General features: G+C 39.7%; 2 protein-coding genes across 2 annotated transcripts; both read right to left on the reverse strand.

The window, feature by feature from the left end:
• Positions 1 to 5,802: 5,802 nt before the first annotated feature.
• LOC117559084 (protein wntless homolog) lies at positions 5,803 to 11,533 on the reverse strand. Its single transcript, XM_034235735.1, has 12 exons — positions 11,428 to 11,533; positions 10,773 to 11,036; positions 10,562 to 10,686; positions 9,576 to 9,731; positions 9,338 to 9,474; positions 8,432 to 8,600; positions 8,249 to 8,346; positions 8,109 to 8,172; positions 7,228 to 7,371; positions 7,060 to 7,143; positions 6,813 to 6,978; positions 5,803 to 5,903 (listed from the first exon to the last, which is right to left on the reverse strand). The coding sequence occupies exons 1-12, from the start codon at positions 11,531 to 11,533 to the stop codon at positions 5,803 to 5,805; spliced, it is 1,614 nt and encodes a 537-aa protein (XP_034091626.1).
• A 167-nt stretch (positions 11,534 to 11,700) lies between these two features.
• dr1 (down-regulator of transcription 1) lies at positions 11,701 to 15,084 on the reverse strand. Its single transcript, XM_034235736.1, has 3 exons — positions 14,207 to 15,084; positions 13,905 to 14,068; positions 11,701 to 12,903 (listed from the first exon to the last, which is right to left on the reverse strand). Exons 1-3 carry the CDS (start codon positions 14,424 to 14,426, stop codon positions 12,757 to 12,759), a joined length of 531 nt encoding a protein of 176 aa, XP_034091627.1. The 5' UTR covers positions 14,427 to 15,084; the 3' UTR covers positions 11,701 to 12,756.
• Positions 15,085 to 25,273: the final 10,189 nt, after the last annotated feature.

Below are 25,273 nucleotides of genomic sequence, written 5' to 3' on the forward strand. Positions count from 1 at the left end.
GCCTTTAAATCTATCTCCAAACTCATCGTGTTGCCTTAAATTTCAAAACATATATTTTTCTTTCATTATCAGGTCAGTCTCAATGATCATTTAAGGTCCATGTTTGCCCACTGCATTATTCTGGTTTGGACATCCTGGGACCTTCTCTCTCTCCTGACGGCCTCAGCCTCATCTCACATGTTGGATCTGAATCTCCATCCTAAAAGAGATTCAGCCTTCCCTTGTGTCCCTCTCTCTGTGTGAATGATGAGCTTCAGCTCCTTGAGTCTCTGTGGAGCCGGTGGTCTTTCCAGGTAGGGCTGGGGAATAGGCCAAAATATTTGTTCTTTGATACAGGTCACTGCATATGTTGATAACTACATATATTACCATAATATATATAATAATATAATTGTTGCAGTAATAATAAAGGTACATTTTGTATAACCCAAGGATATTTGTCCATATCTCTAAGGTACACTTTAAACATAAAGAAAAGTGTGATACATTTGCATTTAATGCAAGTTAACTATGGACAATCATGCATTTAATCACGATTAAATATTTTCACCAGTTAAAAGATAGCATTGTTTCTGGTCATTCAATAAATAAATAGTCTATTATCTATTATTTTTATTATTTATAAAAAAAGCACACACAATAAAGCCTATTTTAAAATGTTAAAATGTCAATTACAGACTTAATAAAGAAAGATTACTGAAATTTAGCGGAATATGAAAATACTAACATTTTAATGAACATTCAATTCTATATAGAAAACTATATATATCAGATTAAGACAATTGGTTGATTTAACTGCCCTCCGTTATTCCCATAAGCAGAATTATTGGGTGTAGACCTATGGTGTAGACACACAGAGTTTAACAAACAAGCTGAATGAACACATAAATAAAATCCTGCACATTGTTAAACACTACTTTAAAAGTATTTTACCAATATTTGGGTTCCTAGTGGACATTTAAAGATTATTCTCAACCATCCTATTCCAGTTAGGCTTTCGTCCAAACCACAGCACTGAGACTGCTCTTGTAAAGGTCTTCAATTACATCCCCTTAAACACAGACAGTGGCAGAACTTCAGTGTTAGTATTATTAGATCTCAGTGCTGCGTTTGACACTGTTGACCACAACATATTAATCGACCGACAAGAAAACTGGGTGGGACTTTCGGTAACAGTTCTAAATTGGTTTGAATCCTACTTAAAGGACAGAAAAAAATGTGTTTCTATAGGTAAATACACATCTGAGTTGACAAATATGACATGTGGTGTACCTCAAGGCTCCATCTTGGGGCCTCTTCTCTTTAACATCTACATGCTACCACTGGCTCAGATAATGAAAAACAACAAAATAAGTTACCATAGCTATGCGGATGACACACACATTTACGTAAACACTTCACCAGGAGACTATGCTCCAATTCAAACACTGAGTAAGTGCTTTGAACAAATCAATGACTGGATGTGTCAGAACTGTCTCCAATTAAACAAAGATAAAACTGAGGTAATGGTTTTTGGAGACAAGGCAGAACGTATAAAAGTTAGCGCTGAGCTTCAGTCTGCAATGTTCAAAACAACAGATAAAGCCAGAAATCTAGGTGTAGTCATGGACTCTGACCTGAGTTTCAACAGTCACATTAAAACAGTTACTTAATCAGCCTACTATCTCCTAAAGAATATATATAGGATTAAAAGACTAATGTCGTGAAAAACGTGTCCATGCTTTTATCTTCAGTAGACTGGACTACTGCAATGGTGTCTTCACAGGTCTCACTAAAAATTTTATTAAAGCTGCAGCTAATTCAGAACGCTGCTGCTCGAGTCCTCACTAACACTAAGAAAGTGGATCACATCACTCCTGTTCTGAAGTATTTACACTGGCTTCCTGTGTGTCAAAGAATAGATTTCAAAATACTGCTGCTGGTTTATAAAGCTTTGAATGGTTTAGGCCCAAAACACATTTCTGACCTCCTGCTAAATTATGAACCATCCAGATCTCTCAGGTCTTCAGGGACTGGTCAGCTTTCTGTCCCCAGAGTCAGAACTAAACATGGAGAAGCAGCATTCAGTTATTATGCTCCAAATATCTGGAACAAACTCCCAGAAACCTGCCGGTCCGCTGCAACTCTGACTACTTTTAAATCCAGGCTGAAGACTTTTCTTTTTGCCGCTGCTTATAATTGAACTATTCATATCTTAAACCATAGCCGCGGGAAGTAGGGGTGCTGGGGGTGCTGCAGCACCCCCTGTTGGCGAGTGGTGTACATTTGAACCACCTAAATAAAAATGATTAAACTACATAAAATAGTTATGATTTTACTTAAAATAAAATTTGCTGTATACAGTAATAGTCATAGTATATATTTGTATCAGTCAGGTGGCTTGAAATTATTTTCCAAATAAAATCCGAGTCATCTAGGGCCCCGGCCACACGAGGACGAAAACGGTCGTTTGCGTTACTGTTTAGTGTCATATAGACCTTTCGGCCACACGAGGACGACCCAATACGGCACTAAACGACTGCGGAAACGATAACGGGTCCCAAGGTGGATAGAACGGCATACGCAACTCTCTGGGGAGTCCAACGGCTCCGTGTGTACGCCCTATACGATCATTTTCTGATAATGATGAGGCAATAGCCCCGCCTCTCCCCACCTCTGCTGCTCACCCCTGCGTCAAAGTAAACGGCACACTGAATTCATATTATTTATCTTTCTGTCGATATGGACATAAACGCGAGTGAAGTCTAATCTGACAGGACGGAGACACCTCTCAAACTACCTAAACTAGTTATAAATATGTTTATTTTTACTGTCGGCCGGGTCTCTCATTACTGGATCAGCTGCTGCATGAAACAGACACTGGCGCTGTCCGAAGAGAGGGAGGAAAAAGAGAGGCTCCATGTATTTTATTATTATAATAGATTCGTTATTCATTTGTTTTAAAGCTCAATAAATAACAAAGAACACCTTTGACCGGCACTTTTATAATTTTGTCCGGAAGATTTAAACTTGAATACACGTTGACTGGCGAAAAACTCTGCCCGGTTCCTTCGGCCCCCACCGCGGAGAATAAACAGAAGGGCAACAATGACAACCATGCTTCTTCGCTGCTTTTGTGGATGAAGTTACAGCGCCACGTACAGGCTCCTACATATGTACTGCAGCTTCTCCAGCGGTTGGAGCTAAACGGAGCTGTCTCGTGTGGACAGACACTGGTTGCGTTCCGATTATCCAAAAATCAGCTCCTAAATTGTAACCCTATCTCCTATTCCTTGACCTCTGAGTGAAACGTCACGGGGTTAAGGGATAGTGGATAGGAGAATTCAAAAGGACTTAGGAGAAGAGACTGCGGTACTTTAGAGCAGTGGTTCCCAAACGGTGTGCCGCGGCAAAAATCCTAAACAGCTCAGTAAACACTGTGAAATGTTGACTTTATTTGATAATTTCAGTAAAAACTAACGTTCATATTTCTCTTTTTGATTAAAATACTGATGAACATTCAAAACAAAGCACTTTGGCAACTTTCCACATACGTTTTAAAATGCTTAATAAGCATCGTAACTTTCATGATATAATTTCTCCGTCATAATCGTTTGTTTCCGTGAACGGCCGACTGTTGAGTGACGGCAAATGCTGCGGCTGTAAGGCATTGTGGGGCAGCATTTTCTCCTCTCCTTTCGGTGAGGGAGGTCCAGTGGTTCCTAGGCTAAAGGAGGTTATAAAGGAAGTTTGAAACCTCCTTTCCTTTCATTTGGAGAATTGGAACGGCACTTATCATGGCTGCCACTGACGTACTTCCGGGTTATTTCACTCCGTTAGGAAGGTTCCTAAGCTAAATGGACTATTGGAACGCAACCACTATCCGGTGAATATTGCGTGTGGACGGAAGCTTTTTTGCGATTGCATTTGCGTTAATCCTATGCGTTTAGCCGTTTTCGTCCTCGTGTGGCCGGGGCCTTAATGTCTTTCATTTTTGTAAAGCACTTTGAATTGCCTTGTGTTGAAAGGTGCTATATAAATAAACATACCTTGCCTTGCCTTTTGTAAACCCACCTGTCACATATGCTGCTACAGTGCATGTAGGCTACAGATAACTCCGTATTTAAAGCTGAAATGCTGTATCTTACATATCAAATCACACAGGCGACATGTACAAATTATGAAAATACATAATGTATTTCACACATAGTACTTGCTTCTTTTTTACATAAGCAATTACTGTCCATCGCTAAAAGCTGATTGGTGTGATCTGTGTGCTGATAGGCTACTCACCTGCCATTCGTTTCCGGCTGAGTTTATGTTTTTTCGAAGTCCAAACAGGAAAGTAGAACCCGGTTAATTAAATAATGTTCTCTAGCGGTGTGAAATCCAAAGTTTCTCGCCGCATAAGAGGAGCATGGTCCTGGAGAGAAACACGGAGAGAGCAAGCTGCTGGGGGCGGGGCTCTGCAGACTGATTTTAAAAATGCCATTTTCTTAATCTCTTTCATTTTTTGTAAAGCACTTTGAATTGCCTTGTGTTGGAAAGTGCTATATAAATAAACTTGCCTTGCCTTGCCTTGCCTTGCAGCCCGCTGAGGGGCCAGCAGCGCCCCCTTCCGGAGCCCAGACTGCAGTTCATCTATTCTACACATTACACCCACCTGTTATTTTACTTCATGGGAAACACCTGGTAGGTGGTATGGACGCATTTGGGGGACTACATTCAAATCATAATGTAATCTGACAAAAGTCATTTCGTTTCTCGCTTTCATGTGTATTAATTTGGTGAACAATGTTCAGGGAAAGTCCATCAATTTATATGAATTGCATTTTCATTTATTACAAGTTTGATTGTTGTCAACGATACATTTGGACTTTGAAAACCTCAAATCCTTTTTCATTTTAATTTTGTCAGAAAATGCTCATGCTACTAGTGAAAATTCAAATTGCATTAATGTATTGTAATGTATTTTCAAAAAAAAGCTAAGATAAGATACCGATATCCAAAATCGGGAATTTATTTCGTTGCAGCAGCATGTAATACATGTATTGCAAATCATTTGAAATAAAGAAAGAGTATAAAATAAACAATTATACAATATAAACATCTCATAATAAAAGATAAAACAAAATTAAAAGAGTGAAAATATGTAAACTATCTGACACTAAAACACTATTGATGGACTAAATTACAGCTAGCTAACACAATATAGAAGTTGGATAGTATTTACTATGACATATTCAATGAAATATAGATGATACCTTTAGATTGAATTCAGACTGCCAATGCTAAACTTATTTTATTACAATTGTGTTAATATAAACTAAAGTGAATACAAGCCTCAATATTTTTCAATACTTATTTAGGAACAATATATTACCTATACAATTGAAACAAGTACACATCAATTAACGCTCTCTTAAGACAAATATCAATAGAAATACAAATTCATTTCCAAATACTTTTATTACCCAGACATGTTTAAGCATGTTGTAGTGTTCACAAAGACATTGTTGGGCCCTGAAGTCGTCATCATTTAAATGAGGTTGTATCTTTATTTATTTGTTATATATCTCTAGGAAATGATATCTCATACAACTCAAATGTTCACCCCGTCCCCAAGTTTATTTACCCTTAGCATAGTTCAGTTTTGCCCCCAGAGAACAAATGTAATCAGTATCCTGTTAACTCCTGTAAATAGAGTTACAGTGATCCAACCTACCACAGTTCAATCTCCACTTAGTGCACATGCTTCATCTGCTGAAATTGCACTGCTCATGCAAAATTATAATGAAATCGAATATATGAAGTTCCCCGCTGTTATTCCTGCGCCACCTTCCCCGTGATCCTGTATGTCTCTGTGGGCCCCGGCTCTCCACCGTTCAGCTGGGTCTCCTGGCTCTCTGGCTTCTCCAGTAAATCTATATATAGGTAACATAATTAGAGACAAACGTTTCAACGTCTGGCATGTCAACCCTGTCCCCTAAAAGTTGTAGGAAACTTCATTCTCGATGATGTTGCGAGGGAAACTCGTTTTTTTCTGGGAAAACCGTTGTCATTGTAAATGTAAAAAAAACATCCAAAAAAACAACAAACCGACTTTGTTACATTTAGTCAAAGATCATGCGTAGTATTCAAATAAGTATGTTTATTTTGTGACTTCATTTGATGACGTGAGTCAGTGGTTCCCAACTTCTTTTGTCTCGTGTCCTTGAGCTGGTCAAAGAACCCCCTCACTCATCTGTAATTATTCACCTAAATATGTTCTTGTGTTAAACCCTCGTAAGCGTTATTAACCCAACTGCTCCTCAAATGAATATCACTTGTATTACTCACCCTTAATACAATTGCTTTTAAACTTGACATTTACACATTTTGTCAGTGAAAAATAATAATATTAAGACTCACTTCTAGCAGTTTCAACATCTTTTGTTAAGACTGGAGCTTTGAATGAGACACTTGAGCTTGCTTGTCTTTCATAAGCTCTGATAGTTCTGGGGGCAGGACATCAGGATTATGAGAATTTATATAAAATGTAGTCAATAATCAAGTAGCCCTAGGGGTCCCCAAACCCCCGGTTGGGAACCACTGACGTCACGTAACTAAATAACGCTATGTGTATACTAAGAAAGAATTACATACATTATTTGAAATAGGTCTTTGATTAAAAACAGATTTGTGATAAATCAAACACAAACTAAATCAATCAAATAGAACACTGTATTGACACGCAGGTTTGTTTTAGGAAAGATAAATAAATGTCTGTGTTATTGTTTTTATTTATTTTTTTAATTGAGAACTGGATTTCTAATAAATAATAAATGACACACCTGTTTGTTGAATGTCTCCTGAAATGTTTCTTTTGTGCTTGTGAGAGGGTGCATAGAGGAAGATGATGGTGAAAACATACAGGTTCCACATGCCGTAGACTCCTGTGAGGAAAGCACTGTGGACCTGCAGTGTGTAGGCCCCCCAGAGCCAGTGCCCATCACTAACCTGGTGAAACACAGAACATTTAGAATCATCGTTAACAGCACAAACAATAGTGATATTGATCATTTGAGGAGCATCACTTACTTGATTGAGGATGAAGAAGATAACCGTCATGGCTGCACATGCTAGAGTTACCAGCATCAAAAACTTGAACCTGAAGATCATACCCTGTAAAACCAGCACAAAATGGAAAAACAGCCAACATATGGTTTTACCTATTTGTTTTCAGATATGAAATTGAGCTGGACAGACCTTATATCGCAGTCTCCTAGCCTCGGGCATTGCAGGAAGTTGCTGTATCTTCCCGCCAATGTTCCTGAACACACAACGCACCATGCCACACAAAGAGAGGAAATACAGACAAACAGAAGTCCCTGCCATGAGGATGAAGGTTATCTGTGAGGACAGTCAAGGAAAAGCCTGGGTGACAGAGGGGAACACATTTAACCCACGTTTACCTCAAAGGCTTTTATATTGAAAAATATTTCATTATTTTGGCACAAATGATGGCAAGGGGGTGAGTTTGTTTTTTCATAATTTAGATAGTTCAACCTCAGCTTCGATAATGAGTTTATTATAAAGAGTGCAGCAAAAATACAGACACTATGAACCTTGATGACAAAAACTGAAATAAAACCGATTGGAACCATACATTTAAAACTCAGTACAGAATTTAAATATGCAATTTATTATAATGGGTTATCAAATTAGGGCCCAGGTTGGGTTATTTTCTCATCATTTAGATGATTTTTCTGGTTTCCAAACTTTCCAGTTAAATTATTTCTACAGTATGATGAGTTTGATGTGCCTCATCATAATTATCATTACGGTATATGTGTTTTTTCCCACCTAAAAAAATGACAGTGAAACTATGTTAAGGTACTAGTATTAAAAGGATTTACATTTTGAAGAAATTAATGAATATTTGGTAGTTAGGGTCAGGATTGATGTTGGTTAGAAGATTGAACTCTGTGAAAGTGGAAAATAATTGTATATATAATATGGTGGTTTTGTGACGGTGACATTTTTGACCTTAAATGATTAGTGATAAATCAGACTAACTTTATTAATGTGAGGCACAGCGGTTAAGATGGTTCTTATAAATATGTGAAGTATAAATAAGAGAAGGATACTGAAATATTCGTCCCGATTTCTGATGCCCAAACACTGTAGAAAGGGTTGTTCAAATGAATCCCCCTTTATATTAAAAAGCACATTAATATTCGAAGAAAGATAATACCAGAACACAAGAGATATTATCCAAATTCATCACCTTTCACTCAGGTCAAATGCGAGGAGAATGGATGAGCCGAACATCACCAGCCCGACCTGCCACCAGTACGCCGACAGACGGTTCCTCTGACTCTGGTCCTGCAGGGATTGTCATGAAAGGAAATGTCATGCCTGGCAAGAAAGTATTGAAAACAAGTGCAGCAGAGAAGAAGAAGGGGCTAACCATGAGGTGTTCACCACAGAAGATGATCCAGAAACAGAAGAGAGTGGTGTAGAAGACGCCCTGTTGAGCGTCTTCTAACAGCAGCATCCAGGTCCAATCACAGCCCAGAGACAGCCACTCCACCGGAACATTCAGGATCGTCATGGAGACGCCCAGAGCCAGAATCACCCTGTGCAAGGCAAATGTACTGACTTACATCTGCTCTTTACAATAAGTGACCTTCTGCTGCAGGCAGTGTTGACCTGCTTCTACCTGGCTGTTCATGCACTTCATGATTCATGACATGTTCCTTTCCCATGCTCTCAAAATGCCCCCCAGAGCAGAACATACTACTAGACAGCATGTGATGGTTTACCTGTGGTTTTAAATCTGCACTGAGTGACTCAATAGCCTGGCCTGGCTTGCACTCAGTTTCAACATTAGAGCACTAGAGCCGTGTTATATCACCCTTTTTCAGTCTGCCATACAATATCTGAAGCGACAGGGGTGGTGTTCAATATAAAAAAAAATGTTGACCAATTTACCAATACAATTTAAAATAATTAAATGAAACTCAACTAATTGTTATAATCTGTTTTTTTTTATCACGTCTTTTTGGATTTCATTTTTATATTATTGTAGACATGTCTTTTGAAAGTATTTTTGGGGTATTTAATGATATTTTTCCTAGTGACATCTACTATGATAATTTTACGTTTAACAACATCACTTCTCATAATGTTATTTTTTATTACATTTATTTTTAAGACAGTGTTTTTTTTTTACCATAAGGTGTTACTGCCTTAATATTGAAGACGTTTGGGTTCCATTTAGAAATACTCCTAACATGACTGTCCATAATGTTACAATGTAACAGCAGTTAGTTTGATATAAATACATCAAGGCTACTTTGACATTGGCTCATACTTTTCCAGAAGGACTGGAGGTCTCGCCAGGAGACCGATCCTGTGCCAGTACCAAACGGATGCCACCAATATCCAGGGAGTGAACACTGTCTTCATGCTGATCCACACTTTAGTAAAACCTCCATTCTGGTGGATGCCCTGAGAGAAGAGGGACATCAAATGTTTGAATGCAACACATGTAAGATTCAAGATTTAACTCAAACCAAACATGTCAGTTTAATTATAAGAACTAAACTCACCACGAGATTGATGTCTTTTATTTCTCCAATTCCAACATTTACTGTGTCATTTACCGGCAAGCGAAGGTTGATCAAGAAATATTTGTGGGCCACACTTCCCAGTTGCATGATTGGTATGGGGTCACAGTGATAAAAGCGTCCTTCGTTTTCATAAGTCTGCAAAACAATATATTCTTACAGGTCACCAGGCAGAAATAATGATTTGCTGGTATTTAAAGATCTCCTATTATAATATTTGTAGGCATATATTATAGGTCTCAGATATATAAAAAACATGTCTATGAAGTGTTTTGCTCAAAATACCAAATAGATCACCCACCCACCCACCTCTATTTCAGCCCTGTTAGAGAAGTGCTGATTCTGGGTCCGTAGCTTTAATAAAATAAAAATAAATAAAAAATGAGTGGAGATGATAGCTCCTGCAGGAGAATTCTACCCAGATACAGCTAAAAGCTGCCATGATTAAACACCATATCATGTTCCAAACCACATAAAGGATTATTTCTGAAACGTTATGCAGCTCAAATGCTTTTTCTCTTGCGGGTGAGTTCGGGTGAGTTCCTTTTATATCTGGCTTCTTTACAAAATTCTCTCCAGTAGGCTACTGAGTGTTAATGTAAACAAAGACCATATTACGTCCAAAACGTCACGCATTCTGATAGGTGTTGCCAGCCCACATTTCAGATAGTACTTCATATCGGCAGCAAATCTGGATCCGCTCCGTTGTTCCCCCGTTTTTAGAGATTTGGGTACGGAGAAAAAGAGAGAGGGTCTTGTTTTCTGACACGTTGTGAGTCTACTGACACACCGGGGACACGTATGTATAAAAGACGTCAAAAAGTGCATTTTGCATGATAGGAGACCTTTACTATTTGTAACCGTATCACTGATATGTCGTTGGTCAACTAGAGAGCTTACTATTTTTGGCAGAGTACAAAGTGCATTTTGAATGATAGGAGACCTTTAAAGCAGACGTTCAGGTTTACCTTAGGGACTGAAAACGTGCACCTGAGGGGCCTCTGCTCCACTGAGTGGCGCGCTGTGGTCCACTCAGATTTCAGATCATCCCTGTGTGCCAGGCCAGCATCAATAGTGATGATGACGTCCTCTTCTAGGCAGACAGGGAGACGAGTCGACTTCATTCACCACAAGATATGATGGCATGGATCTGTACTATTTTCATTTCTGATAACTTACCAATCTGATTGATCATTTTAAATGCAATGTCAAACTGCAGAACAGCCAGCATGAACTGGAACCAGGGGCTCATCTGGGTGTTGGGGAGGGGTATGTGCACAGCGAAAACGATGTCGTTGGCATCCAGTGTTTTTGCCAGAGGCTCGTCAAAACTATTGACCTGCTGGCAACGGTTCGATCCCCACGGCATGAGCCAGCCATGCACCCTATTGCGATTTATACATTTAGTGGCCAAGTAGCGAATGGCACTGGTGGGACTGGGAGCTATGGGAAAGTGGAATAATATGTCAGAGACTTGCGGACATTTGGTGTTTATTGTACTCATTTTGTCAAATAGCTTTGTCTGTAACTTTCTTCTACTGTACTGTAAATTCACCAAAAGTGTTTAAATGTAACATTTTAGATAACTTGCGATACAAAAGAAAATAATGTAAGAATTTAACCGTGGAAATATCACAGTTGTGATAGCTATTATTTTATTCCCATTTTGAATGCCACAATGTTATGAATTAAAGTGCGATATCCTGAATTCCCTCAATTGTACAACCGCTGACTAATTTATCACCAAAACGAAACAAGAATTGTATTTTAAACATGATTTCTGTACAATTTCTTCTTACAACATTTAAATAAACAAGCAATACATCTCACTTACCAATTAATGCCCCAACCATGATGGAAAGAACTTGGAAACCAAGAATAAAAAATCCCAAGAAAAACAATTTCTTAGTGCTCATGTTCTCTATTACTGCTCCTGACATTTGAAAGAGTATTTGGTGAAGCGCGTGCCTGCCGTCCCTGAAGGCTAAGAGCTGCTCTGCTGCTCGTCTACCTGCTCACACACACTGATCCTCTGTGGAGCCAGAGTGAGAGCAGAGGGGAGAGGGGGAGGTTTGATAAGGTTTCGTATGATTAGAACACAAAACAATTGTCTATAAAACGTGATTCCTTTATTGCTTAAAGAATACAACTTTGTAGCATAGGTGAGTGAATGTGTATCACATCAACGTCACTTGTCTTTACACTGAGGATTGACCACAGTCACAATGCAAATGTTTCATACTGCACCCGGAGAGAGGGGAAATAACAAATTCAGCCTGGATATCAAAGCATCTTACAGAGTCATATGTTAATAATCCTTAACATTGTTTATACTGACCTGGAGCCAGCAGCGAGAATCACAGTAGCACCTACACCTTTAAAAAAACACTACCTCCGGCTGTTAGTCTATCTTTGGTTGTATGAGACAAAAATATACCGTTTCTGAAAGGTGTAGCTCTGTAGCAATACTGTGGGTGGTTCAAGGTAGAAAGTAAAGCAACATAAAGTTATCTTAATGGCCTAAAAATTAACCCATGACAATTTCATTTCTCTATTTAACCAAAATAAATCCTATATTCACAACCCCTCAAATTAACCTCTTTTGAACCAATAAAGAAACACTTTCTGCCAAGTGACCATCAAACCACATGATCGGAGAAATCCACTGCTCTCAAACCATTCAAAAGCAGTTCTCCTACACCACCAAAAGTGATTAAGTACAACTGATAACATAATCAAGCTATCTGGTGCAGTACCTGAAGGAGAGAAACACTTTTCTGCATTATCACCAACAATCACTGACATATCCCAGGCAATGTCTTCCTTCTGTTTCCACAACACATCCAGAAATCTACAACGCACAACATAATATCCAGAAATAATTCAACAGAAGAAGGGAACAAGTAGAGGAGATGAGACTGATTTAACACTTCATTCACACCTCTCAGTCCAAATCATCATGGTGTCTGAATGTGTGGCAATCTTGGAATCCCCCTTCATTTCTCTTTTCAGTGTTCATTCCAATGTGCATTATCCATGTTGCACTGATGTACAGCGGCGACTGACCCGCCTCACGTCTCTGCCGACGACAGCACTGGGGGGGGATTAGGGTGCCGCCGCTGTCCCAGGAAGGAGTTCAGATGTGTAGAACGGCATCCTGGGTTCACATGTCTTCCTCATCGTCTTCATCCTGAGATGACCCGGCCTGCTGGGCGGCGCTGGCGGATGCAGCCGCCATCTGCGCCTGCTGGGCCGCCTGCTGCATCTGGAGCCACTCCTGCTGGGCGAGCTCCGCCTGCTGCTGCCGTGCCTGAGGAGCACAGAGGCATGAGACAAGAGGACACTGCTGAGTGATTAGGGGATAACAAAGAATCACAATGGGGATATTATTAACTAAATAGTTTAGGACTCGTATGATCCAAACATTACAATAACTTGCTAAATCCCAAATATAAATGTATTAAAAAATAAACATGTAATCATTATCAACATTTTATGTAACCAAATATTCTGTTTCCATCAGTATTTGTTGGTGTGAGGCTTTCCAAAAAACTCTTTTTATAGCCTTTTTACTGTTTGCAATTACTTGTTATATTCAATTAATGTTGTTTCTAGGGTGACTTCTGTCCTTAAATAAATGTTTTTGTTGAACTGTTTTTATTAGATTTGACAGTGATGGCAGTCATTCAAAAGCTTCATACCTCCATAAAAGCTGGTGCAGTCCTATATTATACACTAAGCAGAATTGTGTATATTCTCCCATGTTATTAGAGGGCAACCAGCTGTGCGAGGGGACGGGTTGCATGGAAAGTAGCTTTGCTGATGACAATATGCAAACCTTAGCATCAGGCCTCGTTAAGCGTTTCTCGCAGGATATAAAAACAAAAAATGTCTTTACATCGCCCTAACATGTTGTTACATTTCTTGTGAAAGGTGAACCTCACCTAAAGACTGGACTTCTATATGTCACTAAAAGAGCGACTGCACATATATACCATAATACTTCAACATGTTCAGTTGTAAATATAGATATGCGTCTCAATTATGTAAAGACAGCATATGACCACACCTCTTCTACATATGTTTGGCTTTTATCACATACTGTCTTATGCATTTCCTCTTGATATTGTAAGATTAATATCTTAGTGTGTAAACACTAAGATAGTAATCTTACAATATAACACATGTTATCAATGTTACTGCAGGCATTGAAACATATTGCATTAAACCATACACTTATTTCCTACCCCAGATCTACATTGGACCATGCACAATAAAGTGGAGATCCACAGCATGGATTTTGAATCCTACCTTGGCAAACAGTTCCTGCTGTTGTCTGAGCAGCTCTTCCTCCGGGATCCCCAGGTTCTCCAGTCGAGAGCTGGCCTTCCTCCTCTTCAGAGCCACAGTTTTACACTCCTGCAGGACGTCCTTCACCTCCGTGATGTATGATGCGAAACCAAGGCTCTCTAGGGCTGTGGTGTGAAAACGAGACGAAAGCGAAATGATTACTCTGTGGTTTAAAATGCAAGACAGGGAGACACACACACCCTCTTGTGTACATCAATACAGAGTAGACAGATGTTGATGTGCAGAGACAGAGCAGGACTCACCGTTGATGACATGCTCAGGAGAGATGGTCTTCTTGTCGGACTTGTTGCATATTTCATTGGCTTCTGAGGATATGAGGTGTATGAACTCGGTGCAGCAGTTAACCACCAGCTCCCTGGCGTCGTTAGCCACTCGGACGTTAGGGAGAACTTCCTTGATCATCTTGTTGATAGCTGCTCTGGGGATGGTGAGGTCGTCGTCGTTTCCAGAGGAAGAAGCCATCGTGGCAGGCGAACAAAAACACAAACCAGCTAAATGAAACCTCTTGACTGAAAAGTAAAAACGCTAGCAGTCAAATGCAGGTTTCCTTGAGTTTCTGGAGTGTAGTGGCCTTGTCAAGGCAACGTCAACATGAATTGAAATGTCATCAAGAAAATAAATCGTTTCCTCAAAGTTAGCCGGTTGGCTATCTTGCTAAGCTAAAGAGCGAATTTAACGGGGTGCAGTTTCTGCACAGCTGTTACACGGAATGTGACAGATAATTAAAAGGTCCGAGAAACGTTGAAACAAAAATAAAAGAACGCATAAAACGTTAATACTGGGGGAGAAAATGCCTAGCTAGTCTAGCTAGCTAGTAGCTGTGGTCCCTGTCGCAAGAAAGCCGTAACCCAGAAGACAAGCGAAAGCGGAGTCTGAGAGCATGGCTAATGCTATGCTAACAATGAACTGCCCCGGCCAGGTCTAACTAAATAGTTGACTGGGTAGAGACAACTACTAAAATAAAGTGGCAATAACACTGCAGGCTACTGTTCTATGCATCGATCTAGTGGGTCAAACATGTCAAGCAATCGTAAAGCGTTAAGCAGTTAATTGAACATTTTGTATGCTGGGTAACGTTAGCTTTTTAACCGGATACAACGTCAATGCCGGATACTATTTCTTCTTCGTGAGTATTTATTGGCATCTGACAAACCATCCCAGAGGCAAGACTGCCACCGCCTGACGGGAGTGTGGAACAAGGGTTTGTGCAGGGAGATGTTATCTAGATTAGGCCTATTTTAGATAAACCAGGCTGTTGATAATTGCACAGTTTATCTTGCCTGCTGTTTGCCCTTAGAGTCCTCACAGTAAAGTGTTGAGGTACTTTCCCTTCCGTATTAACAGAATAGTGTGGTTTCTCTTGATGTTGTATTTTATGCAATGAAATAGTATTTGTTCTTGTGTTTGCTACAGTGTGTAAATATTTCTTGTTGGATGCTGGTCTTTTTTATATAATGACAGTGGCATTTTAATCTCAATACTCCTGCCATACTGAATGTCTCAGCTTAATCCAAGTTTAATGGAATTTGTAGGTGCATAATTGTTTGTTTTGCCAGGTTTGGCCAGAACATCCCCCTGCATTCCAAATATTCCGAAAGGAAACATTACTATAGTAAAGGTATTGATTTACTATCACAATGGTAACTATAATCAGACCGGATAACATAGGAAATAAGTGCAATTAGACTATAGTGGCAATAGTCACTCATCTTCTTATTACAGACACATGCATTTCCTAACATCCGGTCTATATGCTGTAAAATGTATTATCTCTTGGATTTACACACGGCATCTATTGCACGTCTGTCCGTCCTGGGAGAGGGATCCCTCCTCTGTTGCTCTCCCTGAGGTTTCTCCCATTTTTCCCCCTTAAACTGTGGGGTTTTCTCTGGAAGTTTTTCCTTCTACAATGTGAGGGTCTAAGGATAGAGGGTGTCGTTTTTCTCATACTGATATTCTGAACAATCTGTGCTGTTGTATTTGCTGTAAAGTGTCTCTACTGTAGGCTATTTTTATTATATGTACAGCACTTTGGCTTGACCAAAAATCGTTTATAAATGTGCTATATAAATAAAACTTGATTTGATTTGATTAGTCAACGATAACTTAATTAGAAGCTTAACAGTCTTTACATTTGTCAAAAAAAAACGAGAACTAATTTAATAACTCATGAAAAGCGGTACAGATACATTTGCTGGCGTTTTGATTGAAACAAATTGGAGACATTGAAGAAAATAAATGAATATTTGTAGAACTCAAATTTTTCGTGGCTGTGTACATGTTTCGAAGTAAGCCAAAAGTAATCACTCAGTAATGGAATTTATTAATTTCAATGTAATCTGACCCAACCCTGTTTATTTCCTTCTCTTCTGCTGGCATTTGTATACTTTGAATGATTGTGGAACATAGCCTGATAATAAAGACATATTCATAATATTTAATAAAGAAGTGCTAATTAATGGAAAAACTTCCTTCAACAGCTTAGTTGGAATTGGGTCTAACATACACGTTGATGGTTTAGAAGAGAGAATCATTGAATTTAATTGTTCAAGGTTTATGGCTGAAAAGCATTCTAGTTTACTATCTAGTGTAATATTAGAACTTACGTTTCCGGGAGCTGTTGATAACACTATACTGGTCAAAGGCAAGAGGTCATTAATTTTGTTTCTAAGAGTAACAATTGTATCATTAAAAAAGCACATAAAATCATTACTACTGAGTGCTATGGGAATAGAAGGCTCAATCGAGCTGTGGCTCTCTGTCAGCCTGGCTACAGTGCTGAAAATAAATCTTGCATTATTCTTATTCTCATCTATTAATGAAGAGTAGTAGGCTGCTCTCGCTTTACGCAGTGCTTTCTTATATTCATTGAGAGTAATATGCCAAATTAAACGAGATTTTTCAAGTTTAGTGGAACGCCATATCCTTTCAAGATGTCTCGACTTTTGCTTTATTTTGCGGGTTTCGGCATTATGCCATGGAGCTAATCTATGTTGTTTTATTTTCTTCTTTTTCAAAGGAGCAACAGAGTCTAATTTTATTCACAGCGCATCTGTAGCACTATCAACAACATGATCAATTTGGGGTGGTGTACATTTTGTATAAGTTTCCTCCCTTACATGCAGACATGCTATCGAGTTAAGTATTGGTGGAATCTCTTCCTTAAATTTGGCTATAGCACTAACAGATAGGTTTCTGCTGCAGGAGCTTTTGACTAATGCTTTGTAGTCTCGTAACAGTACTTCAAAAGTTACTAAGAAATGGTCGGATAAAGCAGGATTATGCGGTTCGACTAATAGTTGCTCAATTTCAATACCATAAGTCAGAACAAGGTCGAGAGTGTGATTATAGCAGTGGTTTGGTTTATTTACACTCTGACGAAAACCAACAGAATCTAATATAGAGTTAAATGCAACAGTAAGGCTATTTTTATCATCGTCAACATGAATATTAAAGTCACCTACGATAATTACTTTATCTGTTTTAAGAACCAAAGTTGATAAAAACTCAGAGAATTCAGATAAGAATTCTGAATAAGGACCTGGTGCACGGTACACTGTAACAAATAAGATTGGCTGCAAAGTTTTCCAGGTCGGATGCGTAAGTCTAAAAACGAGACTTTCAAAGGTATAATTTAATTTTGGTTTAGTATTGATAAGTAAACTTGAGTCAAAGATTGCTGCAACTCCACCTCCTCGGCCCGTGCCTCGGGCAATATGAGTATTGAAATGATATGGCTGGGTGGAGTGGCCTCATTTATGCTGACATATTCTTCATGTCTCAACCAAGTTTCAGTGAGACAGCATATATCAATATTATAATCTGATATTAAATCATTTACCAATATTGCTTTAGATGCTAGAGATCTTATGTTTAAGAGACCACATTTAATCTTCCTGTTTTGTTGCACTGTAGTAGTTGTTACATTTACTTTTATTAGGTTATTATGTATGACACCTCTATTAGGTTTTACCTTAAATTGTCCTTGGGCAGACACACACATCGTTAATATTGGGTATTTTATTGGGTTCGGGATTCCTATGGATGACTGCCTAGGAGAGAGCGCAGAGAAGCGTGTAAGACTGCGACTCCGCCTCCTGGTCTCTCCTGGGTTTGATGGCCAGGGTCCGGCCCAGACTCCGGCCTGCTGCCTCCACCAGGGCCTCACCCAGGGGCGTCGCCTGGATCCGAAAACATTCGGGGCTTAACCCACAGTGGCGGCAGGCGCTACAGTGGAATTTTTTACTGCAACACTCCCCACATGCACACACACAGTACAACCGCGACTGTTACAATGAAAGCTCGATAATCAGCTCATGGCATATAGGCAGGGGGTAAAGTGCTATTTTTTTATGAGTGGGGGGCGGACCTCACCTCCTCTAGGGGGGTCCGGGGGGATGCATCAATCTGGTGCACTTTGAGAGCAACTGTGACGGAGCAGATCACAGAGTGACTCGCTCCGCCACTGACAGCCGACGCACACACACACCAAACATGTCCTGCTCTCTTCCGTTCGTCGTGTGGCCGCCGTCTCCCCAGCAAAGGGAATGTGGAAAAGACGGAGGCGCATCACTTCCGTGATTTAAATAGGATGTCATGAACCATGCAATTTATTATTTATTTTGCGTTTGTTAATTATGGGGAATGATTGTGTTAAGAGGTAGTTAACCTGTTTATGTTTGGGTCAGATCTTTATGTTGACAATGTGGTTTTGAGTTGATTGTGTAACCTGTTGACGGTAAGCCTGTGGGGAGGGGCTATGGGTTCAAAAGGGACGGGGTTTGGCCCTGGAAGGGTTCACTCGGGAGGTTGTTGCAGTGAAGGCAACAGCTGGGATGTGTTCGGGAGATTGTTGCAGTGAAGGCAACAGCCAGAGCATGTTTACTCTCCATGAGTGATGGACGGCCTGATTTGGTGACTTTTATTTTGTTTGTTTAAGTTGTGCTGTTTTGCTTTTGTCAAACAGTATATCTTTTTTTGTTGCTGTCATAATTAAAGTTTTGGAGCTTAATTCAACCGACTAAGCCTATGTTTTCATACGGACAAATATAACCCCGTCACAGCAACATTAAGAGATCTATGGATACATCTCTCAACACCCAGATGAAACACAACTGTAAACAGATTTTCTTTTTCTTTATGGATATTTTACAAATCGCTCCCCTTTCAAACTGTATTCTTGTTTTACTGCCATATAGTATTTCATAACTGTTTTTCCTTTATTCTCTTATTTTTTTTATAACTATAATGATCATATGAAGGTGTGCCGCGGAAATAATCTTTTGAATAATTTGTGACCAAACCGTTTGAGACCCACTGAGATAATTTAGACTAAAGTTAACTATCTAAACACTCAGAGTCCTTTAGCTCACCTGAGCCTCTCAGTCTGAGAGGAGAGGACTCCTCCAGCTTGTTGTGGAACAAACAGCTCCTTATGTCCGTTAGTGCAGCTAGCTAACCAGATGCTAACAACACGGTCCCTGCTGGCACCGGTCCCTCTCTCTCCCTCTCTCCCTCTCTCTCCCTCTCTCCTCTCTCCCTTCTCTCTCCTCTCCTCTCTCTCTCTCTCTCTCTCTCTCTCTCTCTCTCTCTCTCTCTCTCTCTCTCTCTCTCTCTCTCTCTCTCTCTCTCTCTCTCTCTCTCTCTCTCTCTCTCTCTCTCTCTCTCTCTCTCCCTCCCTCTCTCTCTCTCTATCACACTAAATGCGCTATTGCCACACACACAGAGCCGAGCTTGAATGACACAAGCACACGTTTATTTCCATGCAACTCTCTGATTGGTCTGGTGTCATGCCTCTGTTGCATTCACTGAACGCGGGAAATTACAGTCCTACCGTCCTCTCTTGTGTCATGATGAGATTCACGTAAAGCACGGTTAATGTATTATATTATTGAGGGAGAATTGTCCGGGGCTACAGGCTCCCAGGTTCCTCATGGTGGCATAGACTACAAACAAACAGTCATTTCAAACTTTGAGTAAAGTTTACAAGGATGCATCAGACACTTCTTCAACATTGGCGGGCCAGTGCATCTACTATCACAAGATTTAACTTACTCCTAATAGCATATTTGCCAAAAGTTTTGTTGTTTACTTACCTCATATGTTTTCAGTTAAGTCATTTTCTTGTCTGGATGATTATTGGTAGAAGGAAGGGGCATGGGCCACGGAAAAGCCCATTAATTGTACAGTTAATTGTACTCATTAACACTGCAAGAGGAGTGGGGTGCTAGTGGAGCACGTGAACCTCCGCGAGGTGAGGCGTGCAGGGAGGGGAGGGCCTGCATTGACAAATTGTCAGCTCTTATTAAACTCAACTTCAACATTCCAATTATGACTTGAAAGTGAGATGTGAGGATTATCCAAAGAAACCAGTCTTTGAAAAGAGATGTTAGAATTGGTGCCGAAGTTTCAGAGGCTAAAAAATCTAAAATGTTACCATCAAAGACAAACAGTCTCTGCACTGCTAAATAATTAGTGGTGATTTACCTTAAAGGTGGGGTATGTAATTTATTTCAGAAACACTTTTTGTTATATTCCATGGAATGCTCTTAACATCCCAATAGCAATGAATATTAAGTGCTTTGACATAAAAAAAATGTCATCTGTGGAAGCCGTAGTACTGTAAAAAGCACGACCAATCATCTGAGCCGGCCCGGCTAAAATAACTGGATGGCCTACCTGCCTGTCAGCCTTCCATCTGTGCACAAACTTATCTCGTGCCCTCATTGGTCATGGAGGAGGGGCTCTGTAAGGAAGTCTGAAGGAAGGGGCATATTTTTTTCGGTTGTGTATTTTCAAATTCTAGTGCACTCGAGCTGATTTCTCCATTCTTACCTACCCTACCTTTAAGGGCCTCTCACATTTTTTTGCAGCCATGTAACTAACAAATAACATTATTATAAATTACTTGTAATGCCATAATCTTGATTTTATAACATTATATATCTAATCAAACTTTCAATAAAGGTAGCGAGAGTATAGCTATAAATACTGAAATACCCTGCTCCTTAATATCTCAAAAATAATATTATATTTAAATTGACACAGTTAGAATACAAACCTTTAAGGTGCATAAAAAGCTCAAAATGGTGTACTATTAAAAGTTAGTATTTGAACAACCATGTAAGTCCTTTTGCTTTAAATTCAGTTTCTGTTAATGCAATTGCAACACAATGTGCAATACAGACACCTTACAAATGGTGCCTGTATTACACAAGCATCAGTTACAGTACAGTCACAGTAAAACATACAGTTATTGCAAGTTTAGACAAAGCTGGTCTTAAATGTGGACATTTTACCCATGAACCTTTTCTTCTCATCTTTCTCGACGCAGGCAGCCTGTGATGAGCACCACCTTCTGGGTCATCGTGGCGGTCTGCAGCGAGGAGGAGGAGGATGAAGGAAAACAAAAGACGGGAGGCACTTTTAAACACCGCTCCTTAATCCACAGCTCTGCAAATCAGCAGAAACCCCGAGCACATTACCATGGACCGGCCTCACACATGGTGCTGATGCTAGGGAGGATTTAGGCTCAACGGAACAACTTGAATGTGACAGTGGATCAACTGTAAGACTCGATAGAAAAAAGCATGTGTTCTTGATTTAATGAAGTAAATGCAGAAAATACATATTTTTCAAATCTTTATTAAAATTCAGAATTTCTTTGAAAGATACGCTGAAAATGGGAAATGTACATTCTTTTTGTCACAAACAGAAATGCAATTGTGACTTTTCTCAGCTCATCTCAAATGTAAATGTAAGAATGTAAAATGTCCATACGACACTGAACCTGGGAGGAATAGTGCATCATGTTTTTTTTAATGGATTGTAAATGTGAAGGTAAACTTCTGTTGTTGCAATGTTGAGGTAGAATGAAGGAGTCTGGAACGTCGATTAGCCAAAGCACTGAGAGTTTATTGATCACAGTACATTAATTACATACGGCCGGGAGATCATCTTAGTTTCCCACCGTCCCGTGGTCCACCTTGCTTATCTCTGCCCCCAAAGCCACAAACATCGCTGCTACACGAGGAGAGGCCGGCCCACAGAAAGCCCGCGTATACCTAATTAGCTATTAAATGCGAGACAATAATCTCCTTGTCTCAAAGAGATGCAGCTAGGTCTCAACCCTCCCCCACGGATATAGGAGAAGCGTTTGACCTGTGACCTCAATTTACAGAGGAGTCCTTGAGTGACTACAAGCAGATGTTTGCAGTATCACAGATTCTAAGAAACAATAAGAAGCTCTATAAACAGATCAGATTAAAATATTCTCTTACAGATTCACTCTTTTTATCAATCTATTGATAACCAATTAACATTAGTCTAAGAATATTTCAGTCAATACTTAAAATCAATAGGCGTCTTCAGAGTTGGGTGGGCTCAGATACATTCATTACATTAAAAAGTAGAACAAGATTGAAAACATTTCAATCACCATGATTGAACACAGTCAATCATAATAAAAATCATCTCTCTTCAGTGCTTGGCATCTTTTGTCAAAAGGCACAATAATAAACACATAGGATACAAAATATTACAGCAAAATATATGTTTCAAAAATAAGATCTTTTATCATTTATCACTCAGTTAATCTCATTCATCAAACACAAATTCTAAATCAGCTTACATCTCAAAGATTTACTTTAAGGCAATTACTTATTAAAAACACAATTAGAATTTAGGATTATAAAAAATCAATTGAGGTATAATTTAGGATTATGAGAAATCCAATTGAGGTATAAATCAGAATCATGAGAGATCCAGCTAAGGTTCCTAGTTTAAGGTATAAATTCACAGTGATGAATCGATCAATCTGTAATCTGTAAAGTTACAGTGTCCTCAATCTTTAACATTACTTTACGTTTACTTCATTACGCTTTATTCAAGAGTAAGGCACTTAGTAATACATTTATTTAATTCAAATACATTTGTTCAAAATCTGAAAAGGAAAATCAGACATTTTATTTGTATAACAACCTGCAAAGGAAAAATCAGACATTTGTCCTTTAATCCAGTGTATCAACTGTAATCAATTATCAAAACATCTGTTCTTTATTCAGAATATCAACTTTAAACAACATCTCAATCGCTGAATGGAGGTACCCACGGGTCAGAGATCACGATGGAGACCCAGGGGTCCGGAAGCTCGGCATTGTACATTGATATTGTGTCCTTTACAGTCGAATGTCCAACTAGCCTTTGTGGGGCCTGGAGGGCAGTCTTGGCAACCCTTCGTATGGCTAATTTAACCACAGTGATCAAACAGATCACTAGGATCAGCACAACCAAGATAAACACTGAAACAGTAACAACAAATTTAACCAGCCCCGCTCCCCAAGATCCAAAAGTTCCACTTAATTCCCCAAATGTAAACCCATGAGTTTCATGCAATTATTTTATTCCCCTGGCAGTATCCTGAGCCATGTCCATAACTTCAGGTGTGGCATCAGATATGAAAGAACAGCACTCACTTCCTATCACCTTGCATGTTCCTCCTTGGGCAGCTAAGAGGAGGTCAAGCGCCATACGATTCTGTAGTGCTACTGTCCTAACTTCCTGCAATTCTTTGTGTTCAGCTAACATCGCTGTGTTGGATACATTTAAATGATGTTCTACCACTTTAGACAATGCGACAATTTCCTGCTGAGTAACATAAATACCGTACCAAGGCAAGAATAGGCTAGCTATCTGTTGTCCTTGTGTAATTGACCTGCTGTTCCTGTGTAGAGAGGGAAGTATTGCTGCAATCTCAGTAGCCTCTACTTTACGGATTAAAGGGATTAGGTAGGCTAGATAACAGGTACCATAAAAAACATCATATGGCACACAGCCATAGGCCCGGTCCCCACAAACTAAGTAAACTCTCTGTGGGAGGGGAATTCTGGCTAAATTTACTCTCACTATGGCGTTACAGTCGCTGTGTCCCACATCAGGAGAGGTGTGAGATCCTACTGCATTCTGGAAACAGATGGACACATTCTTCCATTCATGCACAACAATTGGGGGAACATATACTGAGCAGTCACGTGTAGGGGGCTTGCCTAAGGGTATTGGCTGCGTACAGTCATGTATTTTAACCTCAACGGAGTCCACTGTTCTAGAGCCAAACCAGGGCACAACTGTTACCAAAGCTTCAACTAACAAAGCGGGTGTGTGTGGTTGCATTGTACATGTTGGACTTGTAAAGTTAGCTGAACAATTAGTCTGAGCTAGAGCTAACTGGAATCTATATTCAAAAGCTAGGTTAACGTATTTCTTCATATATATTAGTTTTAAAAACATCAAACGTTTGAAACCGTCAGGCAGGTAATCTTTATTTACTGTATCAACAATGAGAGAGACTAAGCCCTTGTACTGTAAAGGTTTTTCAGAGTCTATGGGGTAGGAAGGAGTATAACAATCCTCAGCCTCATCGCTAATTCTAGATGCTATGTCATTCCAGTTTACTAAACCGTAATCAGCTTTTGTGAAAGGAATTGGGCTAAACATAGGAGAATGCATTGATTCTGGCATATTTTGGCACAACCAACAGTTGCTAACATTACGTTCATGTGCGTAGTCTAACATTAAACTTACTGCATAATTAGTTTTAGTTTGTTTAAAAGGAGTAATTAAGGCCTTTTTTGAAGAATCTACCTCGCCTCCTGATTGTTTAAGTGGAGTAGATGGAACATTTGTTTTGCTATTTGGTCCAGTAAATGTGCATGCAGTATCACCTAGATTGGGAACGCGGTAATCTGGCTTCCGCACTGTACATTTTACCTCATTCCTTATCAGTGTCTCGAACTGTTCTACCGTGCTACACCACAGTTCTGGGGGCATTTCTTCGATGGTGTTAAGAGCCATCCTTACCCCCTCTGGTACGAACCTGAACCAAGCGTACTGGCTTTTTGGATATATCTCCCATGTTGGGTAAACTGAGGACACAGGAAACACAATAATACAGTTAGATGAGTCACATATTGAACTTGGGCAGTTAAAGGCAATAGTCTCTGACTTATGATCAGGGAGGGAGACAATCCTCCTTATTCTCCCTCCTTTTCTCTCTCTTTGTGTCTCTTGCACCATACTGAATGTCTGTGTGGTGTTTGGATACAACCTGTCCTTGTCGCTAGGCACTGCTTTGCCCGTTGGTGTTGTTTTGCCCTCAGGGCCTGGACCCTGAGTGGTCAAGTCGTCTGCGCTCTTAGATAAGAGCACCTTATTTTCTCCCTCAGACGGGCGAGGTCCCTCGCCACCTGTCGTTGGGATTTTCACAGCTTCATCTAGCAGGGCGTTCTTGGCCAGGTACAGTAAACCCAGAATGA

This window comes from Gymnodraco acuticeps, unplaced genomic scaffold (assembly GCF_902827175.1).
Source record: "Gymnodraco acuticeps unplaced genomic scaffold, fGymAcu1.1, whole genome shotgun sequence".
Lineage (NCBI taxonomy): Eukaryota > Metazoa > Chordata > Actinopteri > Perciformes > Bathydraconidae > Gymnodraco > Gymnodraco acuticeps.